Source organism: Triticum dicoccoides, chromosome 6A (genome assembly GCF_002162155.2).
Source record: "Triticum dicoccoides isolate Atlit2015 ecotype Zavitan chromosome 6A, WEW_v2.0, whole genome shotgun sequence".
Taxonomy (NCBI): Eukaryota; Viridiplantae; Streptophyta; class Magnoliopsida; order Poales; family Poaceae; genus Triticum; species Triticum dicoccoides.
In genome coordinates, this window is record NC_041390.1 from 628492982 (window position 1) to 628504105 (window position 11124).

Sequence of the window (11124 nt, forward strand, 5' to 3'; positions counted from 1 at the left end):
TGTCAAATTTAATCTTTTTCTCGGATGCTTTTGAAGGCAAGTGGAAAAATGTAAGCTCTCTAGTTATGCAACTAGGTGATACACCTTATACAATGAGTTTGAACAAGCAAGCAAGCAACACAAGGCAACAAACAAGTAAGTAATAATAAAGTAGGGTTAAGAGGCCACCAAATGGAATGGAGATAAGATGTAATCCGAAGCTCACACTATCGAGGGAGTCTTAATCTCCGTTGGAGATATGGGGAATGACGAATCATCACATGACACATTGTAATGTGTCTGGTCCCATTAAACTCGAGCCACTGCACTGAACTAGAGCTCAAATAGTACTCCTTCCTAGCTATTCATCAGCATCGAAGCTACATTATCTTGTTGCGTCCGAGTTCTGGAGTAGATCTTCATATGACTCCACACGACCTCTACGTTGTGGTTCGGGTCGACGATTGTCTATGGTGAAGTCAGAGTTGCTTGTTCCCGGTTTTAGGGATGTCAATGTGCCTACTTGGGGAGAAGTGATGAAGATGAGGCATGTGTGATACCTCGACAAGTCCCTCGTTAGAGAGATTTGTATGGGTTCAGCGGATTGTGATAGTTTTCACTCGGTTTTTTGTTAATTAATAGGGCAATTCTCACTTGCTTATTTAAATGGATGAAGCAAATCCTTTGCCTCGGTTTAAAATAATTGTATCACATGTGTGCAACATCTCCTTGAACCCGGAGGCTTATCACGCCAGCGTGAGATGTTGGTAATACTGTAATACGACATCCATGGTTGAAATGCAAGAAGGCGCATGGTCTGATCAAACCTACCTCTGTCACCGTCCCCAACCCACAACACCGTCACCACGGGTCCCAAATCCCTTCTGGTCATCCTTGCTGCCCCGATATGTTCTACTCCGTCGGGCATACACCTCACCCGCCATGTGTTTGACAAAATGTACGAGCTATTTTTTAGATTCTTTTGCTCATTTGTAGGCAAACAATAGATTCGTCGGATGATGAATTTGATTACTAGGAGTTTGATCAGTACATATTCGAAGAGTTCATCGGTTCGCCTGTTTCAAACACTGATGATGAGGAAGATGCTGACATGTTGGTGATGATGAGCATACATGAAGAAATAGAGAAGAGGATCTTGTTCTCAACTTCAAGGGTTCGATAAAAGGTAGAATAGTTATTGCCCGAGATAGGACAAGTGGCACAAAGAGTCCCTACCGCGACTAGATCCTAGTATTCCATGAGTTCTTTTTTTGGCGTTGCTTCTGGATGAGTAATCATTTGTTCTTGTGCATAGTGCATGATATGAATACATATGATCCCTACATCATGCCGAGGAAGGATCATTGCAGACAAATGTAGCTCTCTCTTATGCATAAATGCACGGTTCCTCCGAGGATGCTTGCATATGGTAAAAATGCAGATGCTATTGACGTGTATGTCTGGATGGGGGAGAGCACATATATTGAGGCCATGGAGAAATTTGCCTACGCCATGGTGAAGGTGTGTGGACCGGAGTACTCGAAAGAACCAAATCCAAGGATACAAAAAAAGTTAATAACAATTGGAGTAGTAAGGGGTTTCCACGTATGCTCGGTTCAGTCGAGGTCACACGAAAAAAGCCACTATCATACTTGAAGAAGTGACATCAAATAATTTGTGGATTTGGCATGCTTTTTTGTCATGATAGGTTCTCACAAAGGCATCAATGTGCTTCAGCGGTCTTCGTTGTACAAGAGACTTTGTGATGGGGATACTCCGGCATGCAACCACACCATCAACGGGCATGACTACATCAAGGTGTACTACCTTGCCGACGGTATCTATCTTTAGTGGGCGGCGTTTGTGAAGACTATACCCAATCGCCAATGTAGCAAACGATGTCCCTTTGCACAAATATAAGAGGCTGCTAGAAAGGATGTGGAGAGCACATTCAGAGTGCTCCAAGCTCGTCTTGTATTGTTCGTGGAGTTCCAATGACATGGGATCAGAAGACACTGTGGCAGGTGATGACCTGTTGTATGATCCTGCATAACATGACTGTGCAGGATGAGTGCGCATGGATAGCACAGACACATGATTTTGAGAAGACCCGAGTACATGTCCGCCTCCCGGAACAAGATGCAGATCGTGTGTTGTGAACTTTCTAGAGATGCATCGACAACTTTAAGATACACAAGTGCATGTGCAACTACTCAATGATCCTATTGAGCATATGTTGATACACACAGTAAATTATAGAATTTTTTTTTTGAATTGTGCACTCGAAAAAAATTGTATGTTTGGACTATGTATTTTTCTATCTCAACACATTTTATGAGTGTGTTATATTCATTGCTAAGTGTATTCGTATACATGTGTTTGCATGGATTTGAGTATTTGGAAATGAAGGTAGGGTTGCAACTTGCAACGACGGTCAGGAAATGGTGCCGCACGATTGTATAGCTAGCTCGACGGTTTGCACTGTTCTACATTCACAGTCAGCTGAGTCTCTCCAGGTCCAAAGCAGAGTTTCAGGTGAAAAGCGCAGAGCACCGAGCAGAGGTCAGGAGGATCACTCATCTCGCGGCGAATGAATATACTGATGGGGTGCCGTCTCGTGCGATGAGGCTGTATTGGCTGGCTGTTTTGGGTTGCGTTGCATGAGCGGTTGGTTCTCCCGCGTATTCTTGTGCATTCCCACGCCACGCGTCGTGTCGCCATTGGGGACCCTGGATTAGGCTCCTTCCCTCCGTCTCTCACCCCACGCCTCTCGCTGGCCACCTCAGCTCAGACCTCACTCCGCCTCCATTGCTCGATTCCCTCCCCAGTCTCGTTTCACTCCAAACCCCGGCATGGCGGAGCGACTCGCGTCCTCGGCCTCCCTCCTCCGCAGCGCGGCCTCGCCTTCCTCGTCGACCCGCCGCGCCGCCGTCGCCTATGGGCTCCGGCACCGCCCGTCGCCGTCACGCTTCTCGCAGGTTCGTTGTCTCCCCGTACGCTATTTCGATTGGACCTACGGTGGCCGAGCTGCTTGCTTACCTGGTTCTACTCAACTGCGCAAGGAAGGCTGTGAGGAGAGTGCGCGGTGGCGCCGCCGGGGTGGTGCCGCGGCTGCGGGTGGTCCGATGCATGGCGGCGTCGGAGGCCGCGCAGCTCAAGAGCGCGCGGGAGGACATCAAGGAGATCCTCAAAACCACCTACTGCCACCCTATCCTGGTACTGTTCAGCTCTACTCTCTAGGTTGCAAATCCATCATCGTATTCCTGCCTGCAAACAAACTGACAGCATATTGCATTGCATACCGAAACTGAAACAGATCAAAGTTTGAGCGCTCAGAGCATCTCTATGAGATCGCTCAAAAACCATATTGCTGACTCAATAATTTAACTTGTCTTCCTCAAATGTTTTCTTCACTTGCCGTTTTATGAGCCCAAAAGTAGGGACACGCTCGTACGCCGGCGGTGGCGGCGGCGAAACTGGGGATTGTTGGGCTGGTCGCCGGCTGCTGCCTGGCACTGATCCCAACGGGCGACGACGAAAACAGTTGGTGCGCCACGCCGCAGCCACCCGTGCCACTGTTGTTTCTGGTCCGCGTGGCACTCGGCAGCGTCTTTTTTGATGGAGCAGGTGTTCACCTGTGCACTTTGCATCCTGGAATCTTGGCATCATCGAAGCTATCAAAAAGAGTTGAGATGAGTACTTCACAGAGGGGCCGCATGATCAATGCTCCGATTAGTATGCTCGCCTTGGATCGATTCACAGTTGTTGACAACAAGCAAAGTCTGGTGTGCGCCTGCGTGCACCAGCAGGCGGCATGAGTATTTGCCTTGTTTGTTTGTCAGTATAGTCTTATCAGCAGCCGAATTGTAAAAGGGGCACAACTCTGGAAAAAAATAAAAGGAAGGCTCCCAACGAAAGTGCTACTCCCTCCGTTCGGAATTACTCGTCCAAGAAATGAATGTATCTAGATGTATTTTAGTTATAGATACATCCATTTTTATGACAAGTAATTCCGAACGGAGGGAGCACCTGTGTGCATGCTCTCTGTCGTTGCTCTGTTTTTTCTTTTCATTCTACCGTGCCCTCGTCAGAGAAGAGATTCACCAAGCTGTGAGAGGAGTCCACCGACCAACGTGCGTTGGGAGTCCAGGAGAGGCTCCCTAACACTTACAGGACTGAAGGGTGCAATACCATTGATACCTGATGGAGATGAGCATAATTGTGATGCATGTCAATTCTGTCAGATGATACGAAACAAGTCCCTTCTTGCAAAAATGAGTGAAGGGAGGATATCATCAATTCTAGGAAACAAACCTAAAAATTCCGATCATCATATACATGTCGTCACATATCGTATGCAGGTGCTAAAACTTTCTATTATGTTCAGGTCCGTTTGGGATGGCATGATTCCGGTACATATGACAAAAATATCGAGGAGTGGCCACAGAGAGGTGGAGCCGATGGAAGCTTAAGGTTTGATCCTGAGTTGAGTCATGGAGCCAATGCTGGTATTTTGTCAGACTAATTTTGAGCCTCAAACCTTGTACCTTCACAAGTGGAGGATAATAACTAACACACTTGGATGTCTTGTTGCCAGGTCTTACTAGTGCTTTAAAGCTTATTCAACCAATCAAGGACAAATACCCAGCTATCACCTATGCGGATTTATTCCAGTTGGCGAGTGCTACAGCAATCGAGGTTTGAGCCTTTCCTCTGCTGAAATATCTTACTAGGTCATTCTGACAGATGACCAATAGATTCTATGCATGTATTAATTTCTTTCCTCAATCCCATTCCAGGAAGCCGGTGGCCCGAAACTTCCGATGAAATATGGGCGGGTAGATATCACAGCACCTGAACAATGTCCACCTGAGGGGAGGCTTCCTGGTTTGTCTTCCTGCCAAATTCATGATTTTAGGAGCGATGTCTTCTTCTGCGTTTAAATGTCTGAATTTGCAATTTGGGAGGGTACTTATCAAGGTGAATAAACTGACTGATGTTAAATGCGTATGTTACGCAGATGCTGGCCCACGTTTACCTGCTGAACACCTTAGGGAGGTATTCTATAGGATGGGCCTTGATGACAAGGTGTGGGATGATGCTAGAAACTTGAAAAAAAAAAACATGTCTGCTTGTGTGTTGCTGATAACTTGAGGTGTTTTGTGCAGGAAATTGTTGCATTGTCCGGAGCACACACACTTGGAAGGTCACGCCCTGACAGGAGTGGCTGGGGAAAGCCAGAAACAAAATATACAGTATGTTCTTCAATTAGGAGTCAAAACTCAAAACCCAAATCGTGCTTTAAAAATCTTTGCAACCTTATCTTACTTGATTCTGATTAGTTTCAACTGGTCAAGAATCATCTGGCCAAAATTAAGCTCTTAATTTTACATTGTGTCTACAGAAGGATGGGCCTGGTGAACCTGGAGGGCAATCATGGACGGCTGAATGGTTGAAGTTTGATAACAGTTACTTCAAGGTAGGCTCCCTTTCTTTCATGCTTTGCCGATTAAAATTTTGATTGAAGTGTCGATCATTTGAGGTGTCAACAATGGTTTCAGGACATAAAAGAGCAAAGGGATCAGGAGCTACTAGTATTGCCTACAGATGCTGCGCTATTTGATGACCCATCATTCAAGGTAAACCTAATTGTTGTCACTTTATGGCTGGTGATACTGCTATGAAATAGCAATACCTAAATTCACTTTTTGCGCACACGCAGGTATATGCGGAGAAGTACGCAGAGGACCAGGAGGCATTCTTCAAAGACTACGCCGAAGCCCATGCTAAACTGAGCAACCTTGGTGCAAAGTTTGATCCTCCTGAGGTGAGCTCGACATCCTCCCCTTTCAATGCCTAACGAGCAAACGCGACATAAAGGAAGTTCAGATCTTTAGGCTCTTGCATTCCACATGTACTTCTAGCTGCTCAAGTTTTGGTAAAACCTGACGCATGATTTGATATTACCCTGAAGGGATTCTCGTTGGACGATGACAAGGGTGCCGTGGCAACTGAAGAGAAGGTGGTTGCTGATCCAGCACCAACAAGTGATACTAATGGCGCAGGACCACAGCCAGAGCCCTTCGTTGCCGCCAAATACTCCTACAAGAAGGTTTACACTTATACAATCTATGCCTGGCTCTAAGATGTTTGGACGCAGCATGCTAGTCAAGTTGTGTGCCAAAATTTAAAAATGGGTGGCTCTGTGAGTATCTTTGAAATCTTTGGAAATTGTTTGTGTGTGAATTTTTGCAGAGAGAGTTGTCCGATACGATGAAGCAGAAGATCAGAGCCGAGTACGAGGGCCTTGGAGGCAGCCCAAATAAACCTATGAAGTCCAACTACTTCCTCAACATTATGATCGTGATCGCAGGATTGGCATTCTTGACGTCTCTGGCCGGGAACTAAGATCAGTGGTCTGATGAGTCTTTCTTCTTTTTTCACCTGCTGTAATTAACCATTTTCCAGGGACTGGTCGACATGCAAGATGACCAATGCAAATACTTTTTGTCATCTTACGTTGTCTTGAGTTTTTATCGTACAATAAAGATATTTCAGTGTGTTTGAAATGTTGCAACATTTAATATTTATGTCTAATAAATTCCCTAGCTGAGCATTGTGGAAATGGATATCAGAGATGGGCCTACATATCATCCTCTCCTGCCCCCTGGAATGGATATATTGCCCTAGTGGTATAAGATAGTGTGGTTGCCGGGCTATAAGGAATCATCGACACAGGCCCACCTAGCCGTACTTTTTATCAAAAGAGAAATGGTCCCCAGGAGAAACTATCATGATCAAAAGATCCTCTAATGCCCAAAGTGCGATGTGGCACAAAAACACATAGTGCAAATCTATAGAGGACAGTAAAAGTACACTAATAAAACTTAGGAAAGAAGTAAAAGTACCCTCAAAACAAGTATTAACAGACTAGTACTGTGTAAATTTGGAAATTGCGGAGGGTAATATTGCATTTGAGATTGTAATACCGACAAGAGTAAAACCGGTACATGTTACGAGTAGGTGTATAGAGAGTGCAGTGGAAAAGCATATACTGCAGGGAACAAAGAGTACAAGTCCATGATGGAGAGATATCCCGACAAATAATTAACCTACTAGTGATTCTCATTCACCTATTATCTTGGCTATAGCCATGGCCTCCCACTGGTTGTTCAAGCTAACCATGACAAACCTATTTACCTATCATACATGAACATTTGAGTAGCGTGTTTCCGGGAATTGAGCCATAAGCTTACAACCTACAATGGTTGAGGAACAGACTTTACTTTCGACGGGGTACTAGGTTGCGATGAATTGCACATATGCACGAACTAAAATGAAGGATTTGATGGGAACTGTGGTTTCAGGATCTGTTGGCAACTGTTGGCAGACTGAAGAATATCAGTAGAAGAATCTATCATAAACTAGTGCCGATACAAGAATCTATCATGAAATCAAGTGAATGACTGACATGGTTATGTGTATTAATGCTCAGTAAGTGATGAAACATAAATGTAAATGTTGCCTCCAATCTAACAATGCTAGCATATAATCACATAATGACGCCTTCTATTTTTACCAAACACACAGAATGGCGAATGCACAGAAAAAAAAATTCAAAAGAAGAAACACATACATATTGAAGGATTACCACCACAGCTGGTGGACCATCTCTGTTTCTCACAAATCCCCTTGGTACTCCTACACCTGAGATCTGACTATCTCCATTTTCTGAACCATAATCCTCCCGTCTGACCACACGGATCCTTGCCATAGCTGATAGGCCACACTGAAGAGGATCCACGTACATATTTCCATGGCTGGATAAACAAAATACTTAAAGAAAGGAATAAATAGATAACACACAAAGTTTCTACCAAAATGCAGGTGCCAAATTTCAGTTCCTCGGGAGTTCCTGCTTTTCCTGATTGTTACAGAAAGTGTTCATAGAACAGAACGTAAAATACAGAACAACAATCAGTTAAAACGGTTCTTCTGTTTGCTAGTATCTCCCTCCCGGCAGAAAATACAGCAATCAAATATGAGGAGGGACAGAAGCTCAGATTTACACAGCATACTGTGGATAGCAAAACTTAACAGTGTAGCAGACATGGTGGTGTTGGTGTTTGAATTGCTTAACTCAGAACAAAAACTCTGCGCTATCATCAATCTATTGCTGCCACCGAGGTGGAAAATCCATAATACAACCAAATAGGAGTAGATCACAATCCAGCTGAGAACACCGAAATCGCCCCCCTTTTGCTGCAGAAGAAATTACCACTAGTATCTGCAACCAGCAGGGCCGGCGACCAGCAGCTTGAATCGATTTGAAGCGCGTGATCCTGTGGATTGGCTAGGGCTTGGCGGGATCCGGGCTGGGGCGGGAGTCTACTCCTCCGGCTCCGGCTCCGGCCGCAGCTGCGCGCTTGCGGGCGATGAATGCCTCGAAGACCTCGCGGCGCCGGGCGGCCTTGGCGCGCGAGGGCTCGATGTTGGCGTAGGAGAGGCGGGCGGCGACGGCGATGAGGACGGCCCCGGTGAGGAAGAGGCCGGCCGTGGCGGCGCGCTGCCGCCGGGTCGCCGTGTACTGCAGCCACACCATCGCCTCCTACCAGTAGTACACGGACCCTAGTCTCGGCCTCTAGGAGAGTGGAAGACGGGATAGCAAGGTTAGCGCAAAAGGAATAGTGAAGACGGATTACTGTGAATCCGTGTTTCCGTGGAGAGCCCTGCCCCAGCGCACACAGCAATGAGAGTTTTCTTGAGGTTCAGAGCAGAGCAAAGAGCAAGAATGAGATCTTGAGTCTTTACTAGCATGACATGAGCAAATCCATCGGCGGCAAATTAACCAACTCGCATCATCAATTCATAAATGGACTAATTACAGCACGCACACACATGAGTACGTACACACACCACAGCTACAGAGGAGATCGACTCGCTACTGGCAGTACTAGACACTGTGTGTAATTGATCCTGCCTATCGACGACGACACTGGACAAGGCCGACGGTTGTAGCACCAGGTCGACGCCGGTGATGGCTTGTAGCTAAATGAGGCGTCGTTGCCGTCCCGATCGATTTGCATCTCTGTCATGAATGGATGTAGCAAAAGTTCTCGCCGGTCGTAGCAAAAATTGACAATGATTGCAGCAAAGAAAGTCATCTCCGCCGTCATGGTTCGTAGCTCCACCGTGGGCTACAAATGGATGTAGCAAAAACCTGTCACCATAGGTAGCAAAAAGCCAACACGGTTGGAACAAAAAAAAAATCATCGCCTTCAGTCGTAGCTCGTCGTGCATGCCGTTTCTCCGGCTTGAAGCTTTTCAAAAGAACCGTTGCAGCTATCTCGCAGCCGGTTGCACCTTTCTTGGTTTGCGCGGTGCCCTCATCCCAGCTTCCCCGTCTCTGTTTGAAACTTTTGAAGAAGCCGGTGATAGCTTCCTTGGACATCGGTTGTAGCATTTTTAGGTACTGTTCACAGCTTTTTGGCGCCATTTGCATACTCCGCTCCTTTTTTTGGTTCCAGCAAAAATTAGCCCTGGTCGTAGCATTTTGTATCACTGGTTGCAGCTCTGTCGATTGTCAGTTGCAGCTCCACTGCCGCCGGTTGTTGGTTGCAGCTCGTCAACAAAAAAAATCATGGCCTCCCCTGAACAAAATAGCTCGCAGCCATGGCCATGGGATGCAACACGCAGCCACATGAGTTCCAACATCGAGCACATCTGTTGCAGTATGGAGCAGTGGGGGTGGAGGAGGAGGCGGCCATGGCGACGAGCTTTGAGAGTGAGGAGGGAGTGCGACCATGACGCAAGCATCAGAGGGAGGATGAGGGCGCGACCATGACGGAGCGCATCAGAGAAAAAGGAGTTCTGTGGGCGCGGGCTTGTGCAAGCAGCGGCGTCGCCGGGGGGCTGGCGCGGTCATGACTTGGCGCCAAAGGTAGCGGCCATGGCAACTACAGGGGAGAGATGGATGGTTTCGATTGAGAAGAGATAAGAAGAAGTGGGCCTATGTGAGAGGCGATGCGATTGGTTGGATCAGTTTTGATCCCACATCCAGCGCGTGACCGGCGGAACGGTTGGGCCAACGCATGGGTGGGAAACGTTTTCCATCTACTTCCTCCATCCAAAAAACTTTTCATCAAGATGAATAAAAGGGGATATATAAAGAGAGCGGCGTTTTGGCTCCTAGGTGTATATACACCTATTATGAAATTATGTGTAAAAAACACATTTCAAAATGTTAAATTTTTTTGAGAAAAAAACCCGTGTGTACATCTGGACATCCAATGTTCGCACACACATTTTGGTGAAAAAGTACATTTTTTGTGGCATGTATAAAAAGATAAAAAATACCTCGTGAATAGCTATAATCAAGCATCGAAAATTGTTTTTTTTACACAAGCCACAAAAAATGTTATTTTTCACCGAAACTTGGTGCACGCACATATAATGTCCGGATTTATATGTGGGATTTTTTCTCAAAAAATTTTGACTTTAGAAAAATGTATTTAAACAATGGGTGCATATACACCTATGAGCCAAAGTGGCTGAATTTATAAATTTATCCAGTAGCCCGATAATAGCCTGAATCACCTCCTTTGCCGATACAAGCTAGGAGAGCTCGCCACCGTTGTTTTACCAATTTGCACTTGATGAATAGATGCCCGCCATCTTCAAAAAGTCGCCCACATACAGCACATCGAGTAACAGGCTCCACTCCTCGCCTGCTGATGTTCATATACATGGGATGACTGTTATGAGCTAGCCTCCAAAGGAAAAGGTGCACTCTCGGTGGGCACTTGATCTTCCACAGCGATTCAAACATTGCATCGTCGTACGTCTCTGCTGCAGAATTTTGCCCTCTCTGTCTGGTGACCTCACGATGCAGCGTGTTGACATGAATTTTGTACGCATACTTAACTGAAAACACTCCCATGCTGTCAAAGTGCCATGCTAGAAAATCTCCTGCTTGCTTACAAATAGGGACACTCAGTATAACAGCAACATCGTCCGGATGGAAATAGTTCTCCACTAATGCCCTGTCCCAGGAACTCGTGGCTGGGTCAATTAATTCCAAGACCTTGGTAAGAAGACCTTGGCCCTGATGAGAACATGGGCGTCTAGTCACACCTCTTGAGACCC

At 46.1% G+C, this 11124-nt stretch overlaps 1 protein-coding gene across 1 annotated transcript; it reads left to right on the forward strand.

Moving 5' to 3' along the window:
* The first annotated feature begins 2764 nt into the window (after positions 1–2764).
* On the forward strand, positions 2765–6563 carry LOC119318682 (probable L-ascorbate peroxidase 8, chloroplastic). Its single transcript, XM_037593263.1, has 12 exons — positions 2765–2957; positions 3046–3195; positions 4367–4487; positions 4577–4677; positions 4779–4866; positions 5000–5067; positions 5148–5234; positions 5384–5458; positions 5541–5618; positions 5702–5806; positions 5954–6091; positions 6235–6563. Exons 1-12 carry the CDS (start codon positions 2832–2834, stop codon positions 6385–6387), a joined length of 1290 nt encoding a protein of 429 aa, XP_037449160.1. The 5' UTR covers positions 2765–2831; the 3' UTR covers positions 6388–6563.
* The last annotated feature ends 4561 nt before the right edge of the window (positions 6564–11124 follow it).

Excerpts from the sequence above, each read along its gene's own strand:
- LOC119318682 (XM_037593263.1), top strand. The coding sequence starts at position 2,832 with ATGGCGGAGCGACTCGCGTCCTCGGCCTCCCTCCTCCGCAGCGCGGCC. Across the intron at positions 4,488-4,576 it reads GAGTCATGGAGCCAATGCTG|GTCTTACTAGTGCTTTAAAG; the intron begins GTATTTTGTCAG and ends TCTTGTTGCCAG. Across the intron at positions 5,068-5,147 it reads GGATGGGCCTTGATGACAAG|GAAATTGTTGCATTGTCCGG; the intron begins GTGTGGGATGAT and ends TGTTTTGTGCAG.